This window comes from Chrysemys picta, chromosome 5 (assembly GCF_011386835.1).
Source record: "Chrysemys picta bellii isolate R12L10 chromosome 5, ASM1138683v2, whole genome shotgun sequence".
Taxonomy (NCBI): domain Eukaryota; kingdom Metazoa; phylum Chordata; order Testudines; family Emydidae; genus Chrysemys; species Chrysemys picta.
In genome coordinates this window covers 95,550,449-95,575,082 of record NC_088795.1, presented here as the reverse complement: position 1 = coordinate 95,575,082, position 24,634 = coordinate 95,550,449, and the positions used below count along the sequence as shown (strand labels likewise).

Here is a 24,634-nt window from a genome sequence, read left to right as displayed (position 1 = left end):
GACTGGGAATTCTATGTTAATGCACTTCCATTACTTAAATGGATATTGGTCAGCTACTATTTCAAAAGAGATGTTTAGATATTTTGACTCTGATATGAGAAGACATTTAATACTAATAAAATATTATTATGAAAAAATATATAAAATTAACCAACTCTCTTTCCCACAGGCTGGGAAAGAAGAGAGATTCTTATTATTTCTATTATTAAAATACATGGGATGCATTCAGCCCCACTGGTGATGGTGGCAGATTAGCTAGGTTAAAGTGAAGGGCAGTTTTTCCTCCTCTCTCTGGCTTGGATAGACAGCACTCCCCCACAGCAACCTCTCCTCCTTGGTAGATTCAGAGCTGCCCCTCCTGTTACAGTCTACCATGACCAGTAGACACATACTGCAGTGACCTCCCTGGAGCCATGCCCTAAAAGTGAAGCTCAGACACACCATCACTGGCAGCCTCTATCTTTGTCACCCTCTCCCATCAATTAGGCTTAGGCTCTCCTTCCATCTGTGACTACATGTCCTCCGACCAGTTGGACTGAAGAGAGTCCAAGCCTTCCTTTCATCTGCTGCCTCCATGGCTCCCTGATTGGGCTAGACTGCCCTAGAATCATGGGGCTGCAAAAGTGACTTAAAATTACATCTCCCCCACACACACACACTCCATCCTAGACCTATCCCAAATATAGTTCAGCCAGAATAGAGAACCTGATTTCAACAGCAATGTTCACCTTTGCTACCTACAAACTTTTTCTTTGATCTGGTCATGAAAGGACGCTCTATCTGTCATTCTCTGATTTTCTCAGGCAGGGGGAAAAAAGAAGGAGGTCTTAGTCACCCATGCAGTGGTATTGCCACCAAGCTGTATCTTCTTATAATTCAATGATTTGGAAGGGAGTTTTGCAGCAAGACAGCTTTGGGGCATTTTCCTGCCTCTTAGATCTTCCTGCAGGGTTCCCAAAGAAAGTGGTGACCAAACTTAAATTATTATGAAATAAGGCTATTTCAGTTTGTGTTTCAATGCATAAGATATTCAATGCCTTTATCTCAATGTTCTGTCAATTTAAAGTTTAGTTTCAAGTATTTTTCCTATTTGCTAGTATTAGATTCTTTGGAAAATATACTGAACAGGTTTTATATATTAGAACACACAGTTCGTTAAAATAGTCTAATATTTGTTCCTGCACTTCTGCTGTGTGGAGCTTCCCACTCAACAAATCACAGACTTTAATACCAGGGTGTTGATTCAATTAAAAAAGATTCTTAAATGAGGCTATGGAATTTGCTTTTCATGAAAGCAAGGAATAAAGAATTCTGGCTGAAGTTGGATATAATGTTTTCTATGCAAGTGTCCAAAGACAGTAATCGCAGTCCAAGTGAATCCTCATAACCTCAATCCACCTACATCATCTCTGCTGCTACAGTATTATGCCCTGATCCTATGTCTGGATGTGTTAGCATGGACCCTGCACACATGCCGAATCTTCAGTGGTATTCATCACTCTGTGGGTTACTGGGTCTGCACTGGTGGATCCTGATGAAACATTGAGGCTTTGGGTTTCTCCTTTGAAGCTATGGAAAATTATGTTCAACTGCTTTTTGGCTTAATTTATATCCATTAGAGAGTAGGATGAGCCTAAATTCATGTTTATTTGTGCAATTATCGGGAAATGAATCCAAGGGTGAAAGGCTGTTGTGTTATCTACCTTTGACTGAGCCTCGCAGTTTGCCAGCTAGTCTCTTAAATGTTCCTTTTAGATTGCAAGCTTCTTGGGGCAGGGACCATCATTTTGTTCTGTGTTTATACAGCACCTAATCCACTGGGTTCCTGGTCCATGACTAGGCTCTCAGGTGTTATGGTCATACCAATAATAACAAGTACAAAAATAACTTTTTGTAAAAAATAAAATAAAGGCATTACAACTAAGTAGGCTTTTCCCAAATTTCTTAAACTTACAGCTGGCTTGTGTTTTGAAGACTTCTCTTTCTCTTTGTTCCCTTTTTTGTTGCTGGTGAAGTAATGCAAGGTGCCATATTCCATCAAGGCAGCAAACACAAAAATGAAGCAAACTGAAACAAAAAGGTCCATTGCTGTCACATATGAGACCTTGGGGAGAGATTTCCTAGCAATTGTACTTAGTGTTGTCATAGTCAATACTGTAGTAATACCTGTTCAAAACAGAAACAAAGGGAGGTATTTCAATAAGTGATCCTACAGACAGATTTAGTTGTGAAGCATTTAATTTATTCCCTTTAGTACCAAAGCAATCAAACTGGCACAGCGTTCCCCAATGCTACAATCAGATCTGAGCAAACTGACTCTTCCACCTACACAGAGCCTATGACTTTCATGAGGCTCCACATGAGCACAAATATATGTGCCAGCACAAGAGTCCATCCCCATGGATCCAACGGCAGGACTGGGGCCATAGAGAGCTAGATGATTTTAGCCTCTATTCAAATCCCCTCTGTTCTCCCCACACACTGCAGAGTTAAATAAATTGTAAAGGTCTGTGACATTTTCAACATTTTATACAGTGTAATGTTATTCAGACTTTACATATTTAAAAAGTGTGAATAAGAAACAAATGTAAATATCTAGGGAAAAGGTGCACTACTTAACCATCAATTCTTCCAAAAAACCCAGACGAAAGGGTTAACTGGGTGAAATGTAATGGCCCTTGATATACAGGAGGTCAGACTGGATGATCTAATGATCCCTTCTGGCCTTCAAGTCTATGAAAGTTCTAACTCATAGAAGAGGTATTCCACCTAAGACTCACTGCACAGTCTTTGACATATGAACCAATCACACAAAAGAGCTGGCTTTAGTAATATATATTCAGAATCCACACCAAATCACACTTCATTGATGTAATACAACAATTTTTTATTATATTTTCTGCTTCATGAGGATTAACTTTAGAATACAACGGCTACTCCAATTTCATATTGGCACACCTGACAATGCAGATAAGTATCTAGTGGGATTTTCAAAAATGCCTACCTCCCAGCAGGTTTTTGTTTTTGTTTTTTTAATCCATTAGGTGCCTATGTGCATCTTTTGGCCTATGTGCATCTTTAGGTGCCTTCAAAAATCTGAACCACTGTGCTTTGGAAAGGCACAATTTCCACCAAAGTTCTGCCATACATGTGGGTGGGGTGAGCAGTCAGCTCCATCCATTAGCAAGTCCCCATCTTCAATGCACCATTCCCACAGCAGCAGCCAGTGGGGAAGGGATGGGCATGGCCCTGTATCCTCCCCACTACTCTATTTTCAGAGTCCTGTTCCATAGGGGAAGAGGTAGCAGTTGCAAACATTCCCAATGTTCCTCACTATGAAAGCAGTACAGACGCTGCTATTGTGAAGCTATGGAATGGCTGCTCACAAGTAGAAATGGGATGGGGAGAAAAGGTGTCTGGATTGCTCCTCTGTCCCCATTGATGCAACAGAGTTTCCTCATACTCCAGCCATTTAATGATAGAAATAAACTTTAGCACAGGAGCTCTGTTTGTCAAATAGAGTTAAAATGTGGTTAAACTCAGAAGAGTGACTAAAAAAACAGCATGGTGGGGTATTTTGGTTATGTGTTTCCCTCCCACAATGATTTCATATCAAATTAGCTTCATTTACAAGTAAAATCTCTGACTACCACCACCACACCACTCCATCTGCCAAAATCATCCTGGGATCTGACAGTCAACCAGGGTTCTTTACTGCTTATACATCAGTCAACAGTAACTAACCCAACTGGTGTGAGTTATAGGTGCAGTACTATAAACCTCTATAACATACCTGAAACACATTTTAGTTGGAACAGGGTTACTGTTGCTGAGAGCCGGGGGGTAATAGCTTGATTGTCATATCCTAGGGTAAGTTTTCAGGGTTGGCAGTTTAGCAGAAACAACTTGTAAAGTGAACAAATTGAATATGAAGTTCGCAAGAGACAATGAATCGGGAACAGAGGATGCCATATTTACATTCTCTTTTCAGACTGTACCCACGCTGAGGTTTAAATACTATACTTTAGAGGTAATTTATATAGAGTCTAAATATCGTGAGACATGTCAAATTATTAGGTTTTAAACTCTATTCACTAAAATTTTATGTAACTTTTTGTTAATTAAATAGCATAGAAATAAGTGACCAAATTTATCACATTTTTTAAAAAAATCTAGATCTTCCTGTGTTCTTCCTGTACATTAATGCTGTCAGTAAATTCCTGTTACTCATACTCCAGTATGTAAATACTAGTATATTGAACAATATTTCTTTGTAACCAAATTTGCAAGTGTTTTCCTACAGACTGAAAGTGTTTATTCTGACAAACCAATACTTTTGAAGAGAGCATAAATAACTGCAACATGTTAACAAGAGTAAATATGTGTTTTTTAGTACCACTAAAATTAGAAACTGTTTTAGCTACTACTACTCTTAAACTGATTTAATTAAATGAGCTGGGATGAGTGCCTTAACCAAATGTTAAAACAGAACCAATATTGAAAGGGCTATACAGTTAGACTGATAGGCTGCTGTGCTCCGTCGCATGGAGCACAGGAAAACCATGGAAATAACAGAAATGGGGCTTAATTCTGCTCTCACACAGGCTTAACTCCATTATTAATTTCAGTTGAGTTACTCCCAATTTTTCCAGGTGTGAGAGGAGAATCAGGCACATGTAAACAGGAACAACTGTTATGTTTAAGGATCCTTTCCCTTCTGCATACAGTAAAGGGTGACTTGCTCACTGAGAAAGGAGCCAGAGAACGGAAAACTTGTGGTCCCAGGCCAATAAAGACACAGATATGTTAAACACTGGGATCTTCCTGGATCAACTTCCCCTGTGTTCCGCAACTCTCACTGCAGCAAAATCATGCCTCTCTGCCTAATCATTGACCATACTGGATGATGAGAAGAGCATATATAGAAAACTCCTCTATGTGCACAGCTACAGATCCATGGGGTTTGGATCAGGATTCCCTGAGGATTTTCAGCCTCTGCTGTGCTGTCCCCTGGTGCAAGCCCGGAATCATAATTTTAAAGTCATGGATATTTTTGTTTCTTTCTCTCTGAAGATTTTTATGCATGGGGAACATACATACCTAATGATGTCCTTGCAGGCACAGCGTCTTTATTAATCCAAAATGAGACCCATGAAAGAACAACTGTTAGTATACAAGGAATGTATGTCTGAATAGTAAAGTATCCCATGCGTCTGCTCAGATCAAAGAAGATTGTCATGATAATATAGTCCCCTATGAGGAAAAAGCCCACAATTCTAATTAGACATTGCAAGTGGTTTTCTATCCCATAATTTTTGGTATTCTTGTTCCAAATATATACCATGTTGTAAAATTTACAGTGGGAAACATAATGTACTTTCCTTTTAAACAAAGCTGCTGAAGGACTTTTATCCATTAAAACAGGTCAGCTGCAATTCTGTTTTACCCTAGACATTAGCAGCACACATAACTAAATGGTCCCTTGCACAATTTAGACAAAGAATGAAAGTGCATAGGCTGCTAATCCTTTAAATGCATGCAAGAAAACATCAGGTTTTTCCTTACCAGACAGAGTATGAGAAATTTCAGTTGTATTTCGTAACCCTACAAATGCAAACTGGTATAATCTCCAGTATTTGGGATCTGCAACTTCAACAGAGGTTTTCTTCCATTTGTATTCAATTTCATTTCTGGGATATCCATCTAGAACAAAGTAGAGTAAACCAAGTATTCATTCACAGTATACAGCAAAGAATGCTTTCACTTGTGATTTCTGAAATTAGATACAACCCAAATAAGTGGGTCAGAAAACAACTGCTCCATAACATACCTGATATACTATTAAGCTTTAGCCTGCAAATGTCTCAGTATGGCTAAAAGTTCTACCAACCAAAATGTTAGAGAATACAGACATTTAAGGAAAATGTATGTCTCAAATTAATAATGCAATATTTAAATATGAAAAAGTTTAGCTTTTAGTGATTCTGTTTCGTTAGAATGATATTTTAATGTAATACAACAGAGGGGCATAATTTGAGAAGCATATTTAAAGCTTAAATGTGGTAGCTACTTTTATTTATTTCATACTTTATTTGCTTTAAAAGGTATAAATGCATTTGGAAACTTATTTGCCTTTCCATGCTGAATATTTGGGGACTGATTCAGAACTGCGTTAATCCAGTTTTAGGTGCACTAGGAGAATACAGTCTTTCAGAAGACAGAGGTTATGTCTACACTACAGTAGCACAGCTGCAGCTGCGTAGGTATTTGCTACAATAACAGAAAGGTTTTTCCACTGCTGTAATAAATCTACCCATTCTCCCTCAAGTGGCAGTATCTAGGTACACAGAAGTTTAGGTCACCTTAACTACATCTCTCAGAGGTGTGACTTTTTCACACCCCTGAGCAGCATAGCTAGGTCAACCTAAGTTTTAGATGTAGACCAGACCTGAGCTGTGAAAGCACGTTTAGTTGAAGTATTTAAGAAGCAAACATTAAGCAATAATATTCATTTAAGAAGATTCACTGTAGTTACATTCATCTCCTATTACACTGTACATTAAGGAATAAATTGTTTAGATGTGTTCAGTGTTTTATTTTACCAGAGGTAGCACAATGTCCTTGGGAACAAATTAATTTTACATGCTTAATAGAGTTTATACTAAAGAGGATAAACCAGTAAGTTAGTAATTCTTACTCATATATACTAGTCCCACTGAAAGCAATATGTGAATGTATAAGATATAATTCCTCTGGAGTCAGAGGCCTGTAGCTGGCTGGCTGATTTGCTCCACCTGCTGCACCTAACAACGTACTGAAACTTAATTCCCTGACCCTTATAAAAGAAAGCAGCAAGAAATGGAGAAGTGGGACTGCAGCACACACCAGAAAGCTGAGGCGCTGGGGCAGTGCTCCCAACAGACTGCTACTGGAGCTACTGTGGAGAGAAATTGCTCCAAATGGACAGAAGGGAGGGTCTGAGGTAAGAGCAAGAAAATTTTAGTTACTGGAGTTACTGGCATGAAGGACTGGCATGAAGGGACTGCTCGGCCTGCACAGACTTTTGAGGGAAGAGTCTACAAGGTTTTGCTTTTGTTTGTTAAGAAGGCTTAGATAAAATAACTAACCATGCTGGAAACTGCTTCCCAGGATTCCCTGAGAGAGCTCAGACAGAATTAACCCAAGGTGTGAATGACTCATCAAGAGCAATGCTGGTAGGAGAAGGGTGCTTTAAGATAGTCACCAATCTGTTTACAAGTGATGCCCAAACAGGGGCCTGACCTAAACCCCTTCCATCAAGAAAGGATATGGAGAAGATACTCCAAATAATGGTGAATCAACAGCATGCAGAGAACGAAAGGAAATTCCAGACGGCACTTCTGCCACCCAACGATGTCTGCAGGAAGCCCAGCTGGCGGAGCATGAGCGGAACAGACAGTTACAAGTTGAAATGGCCTGGCTGCTCTCACAGTGGCTGCTGGTAGATGGGAACAGCCCCAGAGAGGTGGCCTGCACCAGGGCTTCACCAAGTCTCACCTTGATGAGCAGCAGTGATAACCCTGAGACTTACCTAACTGCCTTCAAGTGCATTGCCCCCACAGCAGGCTGAAAGAGGAGATCCTGGGTGGCCCAACTGGCCCTGTACCTCACCAGAGAGGCCCAAGCAGCTTATTGGGCCCTGAGTGTGGACAAGGCACAATCTTACATGATACTAAAGGCAGTGCTTATGGGCCGCCTCTGTCTCTCTCCAGAGGCTTATCAAAAGAAATTTCAGCCAGAGCCATTCCTTAAGGGAGCATGCCCCTCGGCAAGTAGTTCCACAGCTTTAGGACTCCGCTACCTGATGGCTAAACCCAGAGACCAAGATGGTGGCAGAGCTTATGGACAATACTGAACTACAACAAACCTGAACATTCTCCCTATAGTGTTCAAAGCTGGGTTTGAGTTTTACCTGACCTCCATTCAGAAGTCACTAGAGACAGCTGAGAGGTTTTTGGAAGCCAAATTGCCTAGGAGTAGGAAATCCAGTCTCCCTGAGGGCTGGCCACACTTAGGACAGTGTCAAGGGACAATAACCTGCCAAACCAGCAAGAGTCATAGTATTGGTATGTCCTGAGCAAATGAAACTTTACCCTCATCACAGGAACATCAGGAAGAGGGACTCCAAAGTCCCAGACTTTCAAGGGACCACCACCACCCTCCCATGCAGGGCCAGCGCTATGTTATCATTCTGGGCAACCTGGACAGAGACTATGGGAATGTCCTGTGATGGAATATGACTATTTAGGATGCCTCTTTGGCCAAGCAGGTGAGAAACCAAATCAACCATTAGGACTGACCCCAAGGCTTTTCATGGTCCCTATAAAAATAGGGACAAACAGAGTGGAGGGATTGATAGATTTGGGGTGTGGACAAACTCTACTTCAAAGGGACTTAGTCTGACCCAAAGCCCTGGATCCAGAGTGATCCATCTGAATTTCCTGCATTCATGAAGAAACCTGTACATACCCAATGGCCTCAGTTGTTTTGCAGTTAGCAGATCAGGTAGGGCACTTCCAGCTAGAGTGTTGATCACCTAACCTGGACAGTGATCCTGGGATGTGACTGGAAATGTCTTCTGACTCTCCTGGAAGGAGAATCAGTTCCCTCCAACCCAGACCCCCTACCTCAAGAAAAGACCCTTTCTGAGGATGCTAGGACCTATTTGAAGTCTCATGAAGGTCCAGAGCTCACAAAGACATTCAAGGAAGTCTCGGGATCAAGCACAAGCCTAAGCCTATCCTGGAGTTGACTCCATGGAGCCTGGAGAAGGACCTTCCCAAAGGGTAAACTCTGTGAAGGGAACATCCCAACAGTCTGTATGTTATCACTTACCCATGGACACTGCAGATCCCATTCCCATCTTAGACTACAGTGTCTTGAATGACACCTTTGATGTTGTGGCAGCTCAGCATGATGACCAAACACTACAAGAGGCTTTCAGTCAAGTTACTGCTGCCAACAGGATGGTTACTTTTGAACACACATCTCACCAGTTTCCCTGCTTTGAATTATGGGATGAGATTCTGAACTGAGGAGAGAGATACCCATAAACTAAAGAACCCAGAGATCCACTCCTAGTCCACAAATCTGCCAAGCAGGAGTTCCTATGGCTAGTCCATACTCTTCCCATGGTTGGACATCTGGGTAAGGTGAAAATCCAAGAAAGATTGTTGGCTCAGTTCTTTTAACTGAAGATATGTAGAGAGATAGCTGATTTCTGCGTGACATGCCCTGATTACCAAAAGGACCCCCAAAGGGTCAGGGCCAGGCCACTCTCATTCCCCTACCCTCATCACAACCTACTGTGAGCAGCTAGGGATTGATATAATAGGCCCTCTATAAAAGAGTGATTGATGTTACAAGTTCATTTTGGTTCTTGTGGACTATATCACCCAATGTCCAGAGGCAATTCCCTTATGAAACACCTTTGCCTCCACCCCAAGCGAGAGTTACTCCAACTGTTTTTCTAAGCTGGACTTCCATTGGAAGTAGTCATTGATCAAGGGACAAGTTTGAGCACTGCTGAAAGTGTGACCACTCCAGTAGTTTATCTTCCTCAGGCTGATGGTCTGGTGGAGGGGTTCAATAAGGTTCTCAAAAATATGTTAAACAAGCCTGTGGGAACAGAGGCCAAACACTGGCACCAGCTGCTCCCCTATTTGTTGTTTGCAAGAAGTACCACAAGCCTCCATGGGCTTCTTTCCTTTTGAGATTCTTTAAGGGAGACAGCCTCAAGGAATGTTAGACTTAGTTAGGGAGTCTTGGGAAGCTCAACCTACCAATGTCCTCCAATATGTCAGTCAAATGAGGGAAAGATAAGAACTCGTGTGCCTCTTTGCCCGAACTAACCTTTCAGCCCCAACAGATCCAGATGCCGCAATATAATAAAGGGGCTAGAGCAAAGGAATTCCAACTGGGATACTAAGTGCTCCTACTCTTTGCCAAACTCTTTGGAAAACAGGCTCTTGGCCAAAAGACAGGACCCATATGAAGTACTCTATCAAGTGGGACCAGCAGATTATGAAATTTACAGCCCAGACCAGCAAAAACAAGGCAGATTATTCATGTAAACCTGTTAAAATCCTAGAAGGTACAGGAAAGCCTTGTCATCCACCTGGAGGAGGGAGAAGAGGATCTGGTGCCTCAGCTTCCTACGCAAGCCAAATTTGGGATAGAGGAGGTATCACTTGGGAAGGGATTCTCTAATGGGCAGAGAAGGCAAATAAACAACCCCCTGAGATCTTAAAAGGAGATGTTCTCCCTATTACTGGGACAAACCTCCATGGTGCCTCACTACATCCACATAGGGTTAGGGGCCAAGCCCATTCAGAAGTCATATCAAATCCCAGAAGGTGAAAAACCCATTCATTCAGAAAATACAGGAAATGTTAAGATTGGGACTCATCAAGGACTTCTGGTGTACTTTGGTAGTTCTAGTACTAAAGCTGGATGGGACCATCCGATTTTGTGTAGATTTCCATCAGATAAATGCCATTTCTGAATTTGATGCCTAGCCGATGCCCTGAGTCAATAAGCTGCTAAATTGTCTCGGTCAAGCTTGCTTTATAACAACATTAGCTCTAATAAAAGGGCTATTGGCAAATTCCTCTTTCTCTCGATTCCCAAGAAAAACAACAACTTTTTCTACCCCAGTGGGCCTATTCCAATTTACCATGCCCTTTAGGTTGTATGAGGCCCAATCCACCTGTCATAAGCTGATGGATCAGGTTTCATGGCCCCACCATCACTATGCCATGGCCTGCCTAGATGAGAGGTGGTATACAGTTGGGACTGGCCCACTCAGCTCCAGAACCTAGCAGCTGTCCTTCAAGCCCCACAGGAAGCCCATTTAACAGCAAACCCAAAGAACTGCAAAGTGGGAAAGGAAAAAAATATTTTTTTCCTATCTCGTAGGGGAACAATAAGGTATGATGCCTACTTGACAAAGTTGAGGCCCTAGCAAACACCCCCAAACAAAGAACCAAAAAGCAGGTCTGGGCCTTCCTAGACCTAACAGAGTACTATAGAAGATTTGTGCTCAACTTTGCCCTGTTAACTGCACCTCTTACCAACCTGGTTTAAAAATAAATCAGCCCCTGGACACATGGTCCCCTTAGCGTGATCAAGCATTTCAGAAAATTAGGCAGATTCTCTGCAACAAGCCAGTGTCCCTTAGCCCCAATTTCACTCGAGAATGCATCCTACAAACAGACGCCTTGCATTACACTGCAGGTGCAGTGCTACCCCAAAACGTCCATGCACAACAGCACACTATCCTTTACATAAGTAGAAAACTCTTAGCCCAGGAAACCCAGTACTCTGTCCTTTGAGAAGGAAAGCCTGGCCATACACTACACTTTAAAGGCTCTGACATACTATCTGTTTGGAACACCCTTTGTCTTAGTCACTGACCATGTGGCACTAAGATGGCTCCAAACCATGAAGGACTCACATGCCCATGTGACAAATTGGTACTTAGACTTTCAACCCTTTCAATTTATAATGGAGCATTGGCCTAGGAAGGACCACTGGAATACAGGCTTGCTTTCAAGAACCGAAGAATACAGCAGGCTCTGTGGTAAGTGCCATGACAGACCCACTCAAGACAGGTGGGTATGTAAAGGTATCAGGGACAGTATTCCTCTAGGGTCAGAGGCCTGCAGCTGGCTGATTAGCTACACTCACTGCATCTGAGAAAGGTCTGGAACTTAAGTTGGCTGACCCTTATAAAAGAGGGCAGCAGGAAATAGAGGCAAGGACTGCAATACCCTCCAGAAAGCTGAGAGGCCAGGGACAGTGCTTCCAAAAAACTGTTAATGGAGCTACTGCAGAGATGATTTGCTCCAAACGGGCAGATGGGATACTACGTGGAGTCATTTATGGCTGAGGCTCTGAGGTAAGAGCAAGGAAACTTTGGTCACTGGAGTTACCAGTGCAAAGGGAGGGACTCCTCAGCCTACACAGACATTTGAGGGAAGAGTCTGCAAGGTTTTGCTTTTGTTTGTTAATAAAGCTTAGATCAAACAACTAACCCTGCTGGGAACTGCTTCCATGAATTACTTAGAGTTTAGTTAGAATTAACCCAGGAAGTGAATGACTCAGCAAGAGTCAAGTCTGGTCTGGTAGGAGGAGGGAACTGTAAAATAGGCCTTAATCCTTTTACACAGTGGGCCTAGTTGTGGTGATTAAGTGTTACTTTGTTGTGACCTGATCCTGAAATTCTATGCTGTTAAATATACTACATGTAGTCACTTAAATGCACGTAAATTCTGCAGTTTATATACATTTCTTCCTCTCCTAATATCTGATCCAAAGCCCCCTGAAGTCAATGAGCAGATGGCTGTTGACTCCAGGGTGCTTTGCATCAGGCCCCTAATTGGTAGGATTATTTTTAACCTTTTACACTTCATTTCACTGCAACTTTAACATCATTCTTTCAATTCAAAAGAAGACCAAACAAACTATAAACAGCTAATTTGTTTCTGTTCTGCAATAATTTAATGTGCAATCACTGACCTGCTGCTTTGCAGCCTATCAATCAACAGTGTCTGAATTTAAATAAAATAAAATAAAATTATTGAAGTATTTTACCACCTACAGCTTGAAAACTCCAGAGGACAGGAATGCTCATCCATAGGAAAGTTATGAAGCTGAAGATAACATTCAGCATTAATTGTCAACCTAATTAGAAGAAAAAGTTTTATGAGTGAGGTTATGTTCAAGCACCTAGACTCTTTGGGCTACATATTAGAGTACATGCAAGTCGTTTTGGCCAATGAATGTGTATTAGGGATAGGCAACTGGCCATGTACAAAGAGTATTCAGTATCATTTCTAAAGAATGGTATCCATCACCAAATACTACTTGAAGACCCATGCGTCTGCCTGGTCATGCTAGTTTGCATGACCAGTTATGCTACCCACAAGGTATATCAAGTATGCCATTCTATTTTTGTATCCTTTCAGATCTTCACTAGTACAAGCTGATTAAAATAGGAGGCACAGTTCTCCCCTCACTAACCAAAGAGGAGGGGGAGTTGTAGAAAAGTGCCACTTACCCAAGACTGGGAGAGCTCCCCACCAGTATTAGCAGAGGTGCCAGAGCTGTGCTCCCTTCACTGCACCCCCTGAAAGTCTTCAACCACATGTCCTTTATGTGAAAGCCATTGATAGATGGCTATATGTTAGACCACCTAATAACCTACTCTATTGGCTTCTCTTAAAGTGGAATTTGGAATCATTATGCTTGATGACTAGACATGCAATAGTGGAATTAAATCCTGCAGATCTTACTCATGTAGGTAGTTTCATTGAAGCTCGTGGTACGAATATGAGTAGCAGGATCAGGCTCTTAAAGAGAAGATGCCCATGGGTAACATTTTCAAGAAGATAAATGCCCTAAATCACTCCAGAAAATAGGACTTAGGCTGCTGAGTCATTTAGGGGCTCTTGAAAATTATACCTTTCATCTACACAGAAAACTTTCAAAGGCACAAATTAGGTCCCCAGCTCCATTAACTTCCACTTGGAATTAGGCACCTAACTGCTATTTGTGCAATTAAATCTCCCCTTCTTTTTTGGTAGGGGTCAGCTAAACTGATTTCTGAGAGTAAGACCATGCTTAAATATCCACATCTCTGTGTGGTTGGAGGGTGCCGGGGGAGAACCTGACAAGCAAAATAGGACTATGAAGTAAGTTGCTATACATACACACTTATACACACTTTATATACACACTTCTCTGGGGCCTTTTTTGGAAATCTGACCTGACCAGTTGAGACAGACGGATAGACTTTAGGATGCAAGAAGGAAAGGACTTCTACCATGCTGTTGAAAACATACTATATTTCAATTTGAAAGTTTTGTGTCCACTGGGTCACGTGTTTGTTTGTTTCTTTAAGTAGCTAACTACAGTACATGCATTTATTCCCCATGATTTCTTTTCTGTGATTTGCTCTTTTTGGATAATTAACCAATAAAATCAGCTTTTATTTAAGACAAAACAAATTAGGCTTCGGATCACAGATGGGTGTCTTGAAGAGATCAGCTGACCAACCTCAGGAAAATCAGCCTGCCTATGAAGTTGAAGGTGAAGAAGTGCCAGTCCTGCTCCACAAAGTGCCAAAAGGGAAGTGGCTAAGGCCATTAGGGGTAATTGTAGACAAATGGCCTGATGTGTTGTCAGATCCTGTTGTGGCTCCTTCATTTGCTATCATATGAACTTTGTTTTACTCCATTTACTTCCACTTTAGGCCAAATTCAGGCCATCTCTTTCCCTGATACAAATGTGTGCATTGGACAGCACTGGGTTATGCTGAAGGTCGATTACACTTCCTGTCTCATACACTAGCTTGGTGACATCACTCTCATCCACTGCTCTTGGAGAGCTTACATGAATGCTCTTCCCTAGGCCTTCTAAAAGAATGTTAACCAGAAACAGCAGCAACAAACCTGGAACTGCAATTGGACACGCAGCAAGCTGGCTGGAAGACAGTAGAAGATATGGGTATGAGCAGGTTTGGTGGTGGTGCTCCAAACAGTTAACAAACATTTTGAACATTAGCAGATGAGCATAAAACTCTATACAGGAAATTCTACCGAAGAGGATATACTCTTTAAAGAGGGCTATATCAGAAGTCTCTATCAGAAAACTGCACTCTTCAAAATAAGATATTTTTAAAAAATCAAGTTAACACTGTTCTTTAAATCATGTTAGATTATTTTTCCTTCTAAAGGATTATTACATACTATACTATCCTATACTGGCAAACAACTGTTTCCCATAATGGGCACTCCTACCCCACATATATATAAGTATTTATGACTAATATTTTAACGGAGTGCTTTCTTTTATTCAAACATAATCTTGTGAAATATAGCTATACAGGACAGTTAAGGGTACATCTACACTACAGCGGGGAGTCGATTTAAGATACGCAAATTCAGCTACGTGAATAGCGTAGCTGAATTCGACGTATTACAGCCGACTTACCCCGTGGTGAGGACGGCGGCAAAATCGACTTCTGCCGCTTTTTGTTGGCGGCGCTTACTACCACCTCCGCTGGTGGAGTTAGAGCGCCGATTCGGGGATCGATTGTCGCGTCCCGACGGGACGCGATAAATCGATCCCCGAGAGGTCGATTTCTACCCGCCGATTCAGGCGGGTAGTATAGACCAGGCCTAAGAGTTCAATTCAGTCCAGTATACAGCTGGAGTGGTGACACTTCAAGAGTTAAACACAAATTATGGTATTGGCTTGTCACATTACATTAATCTTATTTATCTTTACTGTCTTCTTGTATCTAAATAAAACAAATCTGCCCCCTGCTCTGATTTAATTTCTTATTGAGCAGTACATTACAACAGCATATATTTTATGTTCCTCTTGACTAAGCCACAACTAATTCCTCTCCACATTTGTTTCTGAGCCTCTGAACTTTGGAAGCGAAAGGGACCTGGAAGTTACTTCTTACTATAATTCTTTCCAAGTCCCATTCACAATATTTTGTTTATTAATGATAATGCATTTATTTCTGTCATTTGCAATTGTTTTTAAAGTTGTAAAATTAATAGGTTTAATTGTAATGGATTGCAGAATATAACAATGAGTGAAAATATTAATGAAGAGCTCCTTTACATCCAGTTAATGAGCCCTTACCTCAGAGTATATAATACTCGTCCATCACTCCAGATTCGAAGCAAACGATTTGGAGTGGTGATCCAATGAGCATCAGATTTTCTTGAGTTCCGGAAGAAAGTGTCTGGAATCCAAATTTTTCCAACCATATTGCTATTAAGCATAAGCACTTTCATTGAGCTGTTAAACTTTAGGCGACTATCATACCAAGTCTGGGCAAAAATTATATCTATGGTGTATTCCTAGAAAAAGAGAAACAACCATATAGTTTTTTATATTTACACACACACACACACACACACACACACACACACACACACCCAAAGCCTATATGCCAAATATTTTTTTTAAAAAGTTAAACTTAAGGTCAGCGCCTTCATTCTGCTATGGACTCCTTTGCAGCGCTTGAGGAGTGCACAGCACTTCTAGCCTCTGATATAAAAGGAGTAACTGAGGAATGGGGGACATGACTAAATCAGTTGCCAGAACAGCCACTTGGGACCATAGGTACCTAGATGCGAGTTAGAGCAGCCCAAAGGCTCACAATGCAGATAGAACTACTCTTTCACCAAGCATAACTTGGTTAGACCCGAGTATCTAGGCCTGGTTGTTGTTGGTTTTTTTTTTTTAATTATCTTGAGCATTTTGTGAAAAGTTTTCCCATGGGTAAAATGTGGTAATTTTTCAAAATTTCCATGAATGTCTCATGACAAAAATTATGGAATTTGTCTACCAGTCAAGTTAAACACAGTTTGAAAAATTCATGAACACGCAGCAAGGGAAACTTCACCATTTGCCATGTAAATTTTGATCATGAACACTCTCTGCATAAGGACCAGAAGTCCACAGTAGGAAGCAAACCTTGTTAAAGAAAACCACATATCTGTTTCAGGCTGTAAGTAACATCTTATCTTGATGGAAAGTAATTTCCTTAGTAGATATTTTATGTCCAGAACAGAAGAATGGTAATAAAAAAACAAAGAAACCAGGATTCTCATTAGACAATTTAGTCTGCATCTTCATATGACAATAGTAACTGTACAGCGTGGGAGGGGAGAAATTTTACGGCTCTGTTAGATTTGTTCTTCAGAAATCCTTCAGGGCTGCTCTGCACTTAAGACAAAGGAGCAACTTGACACTATCTCCTCTGAAGAGAGTTTGGTTACTGTAACAGGGTCATAGTAGGCCCTTGAATCCCATAAGGGAAGGGACCATCCATGCATGGAAGTGTCTGCAACAGTGTTTCTTTCCCCACAGAGACCTTGCACAGGCTTTCAGTGCATCAAGAGTCGGCTCTGAGGGACAAGACGACTTGGAAGGCTAGGGTAGAGATGTACCTTTCCACATAGCTCTCTATCCTCGTCCCAGAGAGAGCTGTAGCCACAGGGAGTGTGACCGGAGGGGCTGACCCTGTGTAGGGGCACAGGGTCTTCATGCAGCTGGCTTTGGTCTTTTGTAGAGGTGCTAGTTTTGCCAGGGGAGGGGAACAACACATCATTTCCTGGGGTGGGGGAAATCGCCACAGCTTTAACTTGGAGGGTCAATCTGCCCTATTATATAATATAAATTGTCTTGCATAGAATTCAATGCCATGAAAAAGGAAGGCATTATCAATTACAGTGGACTCCACTTACGTGTAGTGCTCAATTATTTGACCTGGGTCACTCAAATACAGCCTCGAAATGTTGGTCTGTCCAGAAAACAAGATACAGTGTCGGTCATATAAAAGTAAAACTGACTGCAGAGGGATTAATGTCTTTGTTTTCTAAGAAATGAATATACCCAAAATATGTTCAGTTCAATGTGTTTTCAGCAACATAAAAATCAGCCGGATTTTACAAAGGAAGGGAGGAAGAAGGAAACTATACTTGCTAAATAAAAACCTTGGGCCAGATCTTCAGTGGGTGTAAACTAGCCATAGTTTCACTGAAGTTAATAGAGCCATTGCCCATTGACACCACCTGGAGATCTGGCCCTTCCTGTATCTAATAACATAAAGCATAAGATCAATAAGAGATGCTGCTGATTCACTGCCTCAGGAAAATCACTGTCTTAGTTTTAATTCCCCCCTCTGCAAAATGGGGATACTAATACTTGTTTCCCAGAAGGTTGTTAAGATTAAATTTAATGTTTGTGAAACATTCAGAGACAAAATAAATGATGTCAGAGAAAAGACCACAAGGAAATGAATGATTCAATGTTTGGTGCAGGTTTTGGATGGGGTATAGTAAATATGGCAGGGATCACTAATTGAATGATGATGATAAAAATATGGAGCAGCTGTCTCATTCCCTTAGCACTGTCCATCCTGTGCATTGAATGAAGCAGGGAGACATGTGGAAAAATAGTATGTGATCATGTAATTAAAGATTGTATCAGAATGCATGTACACAAGGGAATAGAATTAATGTTCCATGGGCAATCTTAATTCTGGCATTTCCTAATTTTCAAATGTTCCTTTTGCAACCTAGGGTGGAGGGAAAAGACATATGATTGAATCATGATGTTTGGCACATATTGCTAACCCTACTTTTCAACTGCTGGATGTTTTATTTGTTTAGCTGACTATATAAAAAAGAAAAATGTCACATTCTATTGATGGGAGAATTGGGTTTGAAGGTCTTTTTGATTAAGTATGTTGTGGCAGACATGGCAATTTTCTAAAAAAAACCTTACTGAGTTAAATGTAAGTATCTTTGGAGTCCATTGTACTATAAGCAAAGGTTATGTATTACTGTGGATTGGGATTCTATGTAACCTCTCTGGGGTGAAGATGGTACGTAAACTGTTGGAAGTGATATGCACTTCAAAAGACTGTGTTGAACAATGGCCCATACAAGAATGGATTTCTGAGCTAAAGCTGTTGTAAGCACAGAAAAACTCCTTTGTGGAGCTTGCAGGAATGACTCTGACAAGAGCCCATGTTGGAGTTTGGGTGTGATCTCGGGTAAGTTCATTTGCATGTGTGTAGGTTCTTTTATTGTTTTTAATAGGTTTTCTGTACAGTGCCTTCACCTTAAGAATAAATGTGCTTGCTTATAAAGGACTTTGGGGTAACTTATAACTGCTGGCAATTATGCTGTTCATAGCCTTTGAAGAGAAAGCAAAGTGTAGATGCTGGCTTGCTGTGGACATCACAACACAGTCAGGGAACTGTGCAGCCTGGAAAAAAACCTTGTTGAGGACGAAGTGAAATGTTGGTCACTGCCCAAGAGAGGTGACTGCTGAAGAGCAAGGAGCCTAGAGTCAGTGCTCTTGAGGGACCATGGAGGGGAATACAAGTGCAGTTGCCCTGAACTTTGACATATGTCTTCAGAAGTGCCTTGAGGGGCGAGAGATGCCAAGGCAGGCAAACCAAAGAGAGGATTCCATGGCTAATGGGATGAATGGAAGAAAACACAGAAAAGAGAGGTAGGAAAAGAGCCCAGGGGGAAACAAAATATCAGCTGAATAATTGTAACATAACACACTTGGCACAAGTTATGTCTATCACAGTTACGGTGACCAGATGTCCTGATTTTATAGGGACAGTCCCGATTTTGGGGTATTTTTCTTATATAGGCTCCTATTACTCCCCACCCCCATCCTGATTTTTCACATTTGCTGTCTGGTCACCCTAATAACAGTTTAAAGATGTTAAGTGACTGATACAGGGAAAGATAGTGACTTGCCCTTTTATGTCATGAATGGGAAGAAGGGAATATAAGACCTGACCCATTCCCCCACCCTGTGAAAAGTTCTATGGGTCCACATGTGTAGAGAACGCACTGCCCCAACTCTCTTCCCTCTCCCTTGCCCCATATGCCAACCTGCACAGCTGAGCTAGCATGGGGGTGGCATAGCAGTAAAAGTTACTGACTCTCTGAATCAAGGAGCGGGAGATCAGGGAAGGAATTATTACCCTCTGTGTCACTGTTCTTTTCCTGGGCTACTCCTGGGGTGGATTAGCTATTTGGCCCCTTACACGGAGCGAAACAAGTCTCAGTCATATCCACAATCTTGTCAGAAATTGCAAAGACTTTAAACACAATTACAATTTGAAGTGTCTCTGTTTTCTGAAAAATCACTCTGCCAATAAGGCATTGGGGGACTTTGCTTATTCTCTTTGAGTGATTTCCTGTTAAAAAATGATCAGTATATAAGGAAAAAGGTGGGAGGGAGGAGACTGGGGGGGCTGTAACTGCTAATCATGTAGACTGACCTGGGATCATCTGGATCTAAAAGTCTGATTTATTTCTTGACGGCTACTAACACCAGCAGTTGTGGTTCCAGAGGTCAAATTAGGCCACTGGTTATATCTGTGCAACCCCTTTGTCTTTAAATTTTGCCTTCAAAAGAGAGCCTGACTCTCCATTTGCCTGTCCTTTGTGTAGTCAGCTACAGCAGTTCAAAGTGGATGCAAAATGCTAGCAAGTCAGAATGGCAGGCAGCCTTTGGCACTCACTCTGCACTGGTATAAATGATCACACAAAACATAGTGCAATGAGAACTTCCCCACCCCCCTCAAGTGACTTCAATGGGCTGCACAAGTTTAATTGAAACTGAGTAAGTAATTCTTTTGAAGACACAAGAACAGAACAGACTCCAGCTCCCTTTTCTAGAGCTGCCTCTGCAGCATTAACCGGAGTAAAAAGTAGTCACTAGGTGAATGAATCAGCAGATGATATTTTCAATATACAAAAGGAGCAAATCAGGAGAGTAAGAAGGTGCCATTTTAAATATTCACTTTTCACAGTAGAGCTGCAAAAAAGAAATACGTCAAAGTAACATTACAGTCAAACCCACCAGAGCAGGAAAATTTCAAGCAGCCACAGAACATTTATCACCTCAACAAACTAAGGTTAAAAAGGAAGAAAAACTACTAGAAGATTTTGAAGGAAAATGGGATTTCCAGCAAGGGAACAGCCGAACCAAGCCTGCTGCTTATATTATCTTGCATTTTAGCTCTGAATACAAGTTCTAGACATAGTCATAAATTGCACAGGTACTTAACTATTCCCCCTTTTAAAAAATGGCACAACTTTGCTGACACCTTGCATGCAACATTTATCACTGTTCAAATACAACCTAATGCATAAAATATAATACAACAAAATTAATAATCTGTTGCTGAGTATTTCACTGCTGTGCAACATGGTACCCAATTTCATGGATCTGTGAGAGAGGGATGGAAGAGAGGGGGCCCTCCACATGCAACTCACTCCCTTTCTCTGCCACCTCCAAAGCATTCTCATCTTTCCTTATCTGCATCGAGAGACCACTATTCTTGAGAATCCATAATACATTCTCCGGCTGCATTACTTTTCTACGGAGCCCCTCTGCACAGCTGACTGACACTTTCAAGAGGTTTTTGGGTGCAACAGCCAGCACTGAAGGCTGTGGTAAGGAGAGGTGGGAAGAGAAAGACCAGAGAAAGATCCTGCCTCTGGTGTTGGCCTGATATCTGTGTTGCCAGTGACGTCAACATCTGCACTGATCTTAGTGGATTCATGAATTCTGGAAGATGAAACCGCTACCTATTTCATTCCCTATTTACTGAAGGAACTGTCCTTTCTCTACAAGAGGGAGAAGTCTGGCTCCTAAAATTTGCTGAATAAGTGTGGCAGTTCCTATGATCTGAATCAGACCCAACATCCATCTAGTCCAGTATCCTGTCTGCAGTGCTTGCCACAGCCAGATGATTGAAGGTCATAGTGTGTGTAGAAACTAATAGTTTACTTCTATACTATCCAGCAGAATAGTATTTTAGATTTATAATATACTCCTTTACTGCAGCATCCCTCTCCAGATGATTATTTTATCTCTCTTATTTTGGTACAGAAAGTTACATTTAACAATTCTATCACTTTCCATTAGCCTTTCATCAAACATTTTGCCTTTCAGTGCCACAAAATAAAAATTTTAAAATAAAAATAGTTTACTGCTTTCTCTTTGAAATGACACGAGTGATAAAATAGCCATGCAAACTAAAACAGATTTAATCTATGGCCTCAGCAAATGTGTGCTCATTCACATTTAGCCTCAAATTATACCTAGGGTTCAATGACCATGACACGTTAGCTTATATTTGCCATTTGATTAGATACTGAACTCTTTAGAACTCTGCTCTCCCATGACTTGAAGAAAAAGCTAGCCTGCCTAATTATTTAAAGCTTACCTCAATTTTTCTCCATCTCTTTTCAACTGTGGCACAAATATTATTCTGCAGCACTGTAACATAATTCAAAGTGGAGAAAATAATGAATAGTGATGGATGACCATCAAACAGCTAGATTGTGAACAGTTGAGCAATTACTCAGCTGAGTAGTCCCAATGAAAAAAATCAATCAATAATAAAAAGTAACTGCACTAAGAAAATCAGGAACAGTCACTACATGGTATTTAAATTAGACAACTCCTGAGATCTGTCACAATTTCAAATAGCAAATGAAAAAATATGCATAGTCAGCATTCAAGTACAGCTAGATACTTGACTTTTTGTTGGAAGGGCCTGAGAAAAGGAAACAGACCCTGCTCTGTGATGTTCTACATGGATGTAACTAATTCTGCAAAAGTTATTGCACAGGTTGTAAACCAGCTATTGCATCTGGAACAACAACATCGATTCTGAGGCCTAACTACAATCACTGTGATGGAAACCATGTGCCATTCCAGCATGCTGAGGAGTACAGTGACTCCAAAGAGTAAGTAAAATCCAACAAAAAAGGAAACTGTTCATTTCTTAATTTTTTTCTAGTAGTCTCATAACTGATTTTCTATTCCACAATAAAAGCGTGTATTAAAGAGTAATGTGCAGCAAAGTGGGTCTGTCATGCTAGCGGGGACATGCTAATTGGAGCGTATTTTATATAGGAAACAGGAAATTAAGAGTAAAAATGTCCTCATTCTTTATGGGACAAACACAAATACAACCATATTTCCCTAAGCCAAAAGTCCAAGAAATAGCATAAGACTTGCTTCAGCTAAAGTCTGAGATGAAGACTCAGCAAAGGTCTGCAGTGCAGCTTGCTTCAAATGAGCTGCAGAGATGAAGAAGAAAACCCATTTAGTTCATCTCAGTTCAGTTCTGTCTAGAGGTCATTGCCCTCTTTGGTTGGTTCTGGCTGAAAACTTAAACTGAAAGAAAGAGTTTTCAGGAAGAGATTTCAAGAAAAAGAGAGGGAAATTTTTTATTCTTCTTCAGGAAAGTTAAAGAAAATATACTGGCATTCTGTCCTTATCAATAAGGAGAGAATTACTAAATTCCACAGACACAGTTTAGTGTGGGGATAAAAGGGTTAGGCGATCAAGGCAGGCAAATACAAAATAGTGAAAATATGATCTAAAAGGCAGGAATGCATGGAATAAAACTATCAGCATTAGCTGTTTTTATCAGCATTAGCTGTTTTTATCAGCATCTCTCCAGCATGCTGTCCGTGAGCACTTATTTTCTCTCTCTCACACATACACACACACACCCCTATACCTGCATGTAAGCAAGGGCTTTCAAGCAAGATCTCCAGTATTAAAATATTTAGCAGTCTTTCATTTATAGCTACTCTAATAAAAGTTCTAAAAATGTGGCTGCTCTCTTTGGTGAGTTATTTTAAAAACCCCTTTTTTAAAACTATGGGAACTGCTTCAGGCTTAGCAATGGATTCATCAACAGCAGATCCCCATGCCTGGGACTGAAGCTGAAATTAAATTACTTGTTTCAGCAAACACTTTTGGTTATTTCCTTAGGACCCTAAGGCCAGATATGGGAAGCCCAATGAGTCGCAATACATTTTGACCTATAAATCTGACATTTTTGATATTGTGTTGATGGGGAGGAGAGGCAGCCAGGGCTTGTAGGAACTTTATTGAACAGAACACAGTTTCATCAGTGGTTGGAAACGTTAAACCAATCAGATAATTCCCATTAACAGATCTTACTATATAGACTGTCATGTGAGCATATGCCAGGCTAATGGAAATAATACTGCAATGACATGTTCACAAGGGGTGTATAGAAAAAGTCCATTTGACTCCCTAAATTGTAATAATACAGCAGATAAATTCATATTCTTTGTTGTTACATCTGGTGTACACACTAATCTGGGCCATTATGAATGTGAAAAACAGATAAGTGGTTGTATAAATAAATAATAAGAGTTATTTTGACTCTTCTGTATAAATTAGAGACTACTAATAAATATCATGTCTGTTAATTATTTTTCTACCTGAAATATTTATTAGAGTATTTCCTGCAATTATGGCACTTGAGAGTTTGGGTTTTATTTATTTGTTTTAAACACACAGGAGTTCCCTTGCTGAAAGTGATGCATTGCTTTTCATTTAAACATAAGTATGCCTGCTGTTGCCATTCCTATAAAAACCTCAAAGCAATGAAAGAGAAGGCTAATCAGCCAAACAGCATCATAAGGTGTAAATACACAAAGAGCCATGGGGTGAATGCTGAAAGGGGCTAGGGTTCATCTTCCCTTTTTGTGGTTGACATCAGTGACCTGTAAACCTGAGTAACTGCACCTCTGACTTCTTGAGTTACACCCACTATCATATAACTAGAGAGACTCAAGCCCAATCATCCATAATTGAGCTGAAGGCACAAAGATGTGGGTACAAATTTTAAGGGAACAAATTGCACAAGATTCAATTATGCTGTAAAATCTCAAAAATGCTTCAACATTCATTTTGAAGTAACCTCTATTAAAATGAGATTTGATCTATGATGTTCAGAGATATTTATTGATACTTCAAAAAAAAGTATCAATAAATTATTATTTTATGCCAAACCAACCAAAAAGCAAAAAAACCCCAAACTGTCTGAAGTAAAATGTCATTGATGCACTTTCCACAGCACCTAAAGCAAAACATGGTAATAAGAATGCATAAGACTCAACCAAAAGTAATAAGCAAAGAAAAAGAAATAAAAAATAATTTACTTACTGTTAGCATCTGTGATGCACAAATGCAA

General features: G+C 40.6%; 1 protein-coding gene across 5 annotated transcripts in view; it reads right to left on the bottom strand.

Annotated features, from left to right (window-relative positions):
* Positions 1-24,634, bottom strand: part of GABRG1 (gamma-aminobutyric acid type A receptor subunit gamma1) — a 73,588-nt gene that overhangs the window by 10,081 nt on the left and 38,873 nt on the right. For 2 of the 5 annotated variants that reach the window (XM_042850357.2, XM_008166215.4), the window contains exons 4-8: positions 15,700-15,920; positions 12,641-12,723; positions 5,566-5,703; positions 5,101-5,253; positions 1,955-2,166 (exon numbers count right to left, since the gene is read on the bottom strand). In XM_042850357.2, coding sequence (XP_042706291.1) covers positions 1,955-2,166; positions 5,101-5,253; positions 5,566-5,703; positions 12,641-12,723; positions 15,700-15,920 — 807 coding nt within the window. Of the gene's footprint in view, positions 1-1,954; positions 2,167-5,100; positions 5,254-5,565; positions 5,704-12,640; positions 12,724-15,699; positions 15,921-17,312; positions 17,371-24,634 lie in introns of those variants that run through there. The other 3 variants (XM_042850356.2, XM_008166216.4, XM_008166217.4) reach the window with 3 other exon arrangements.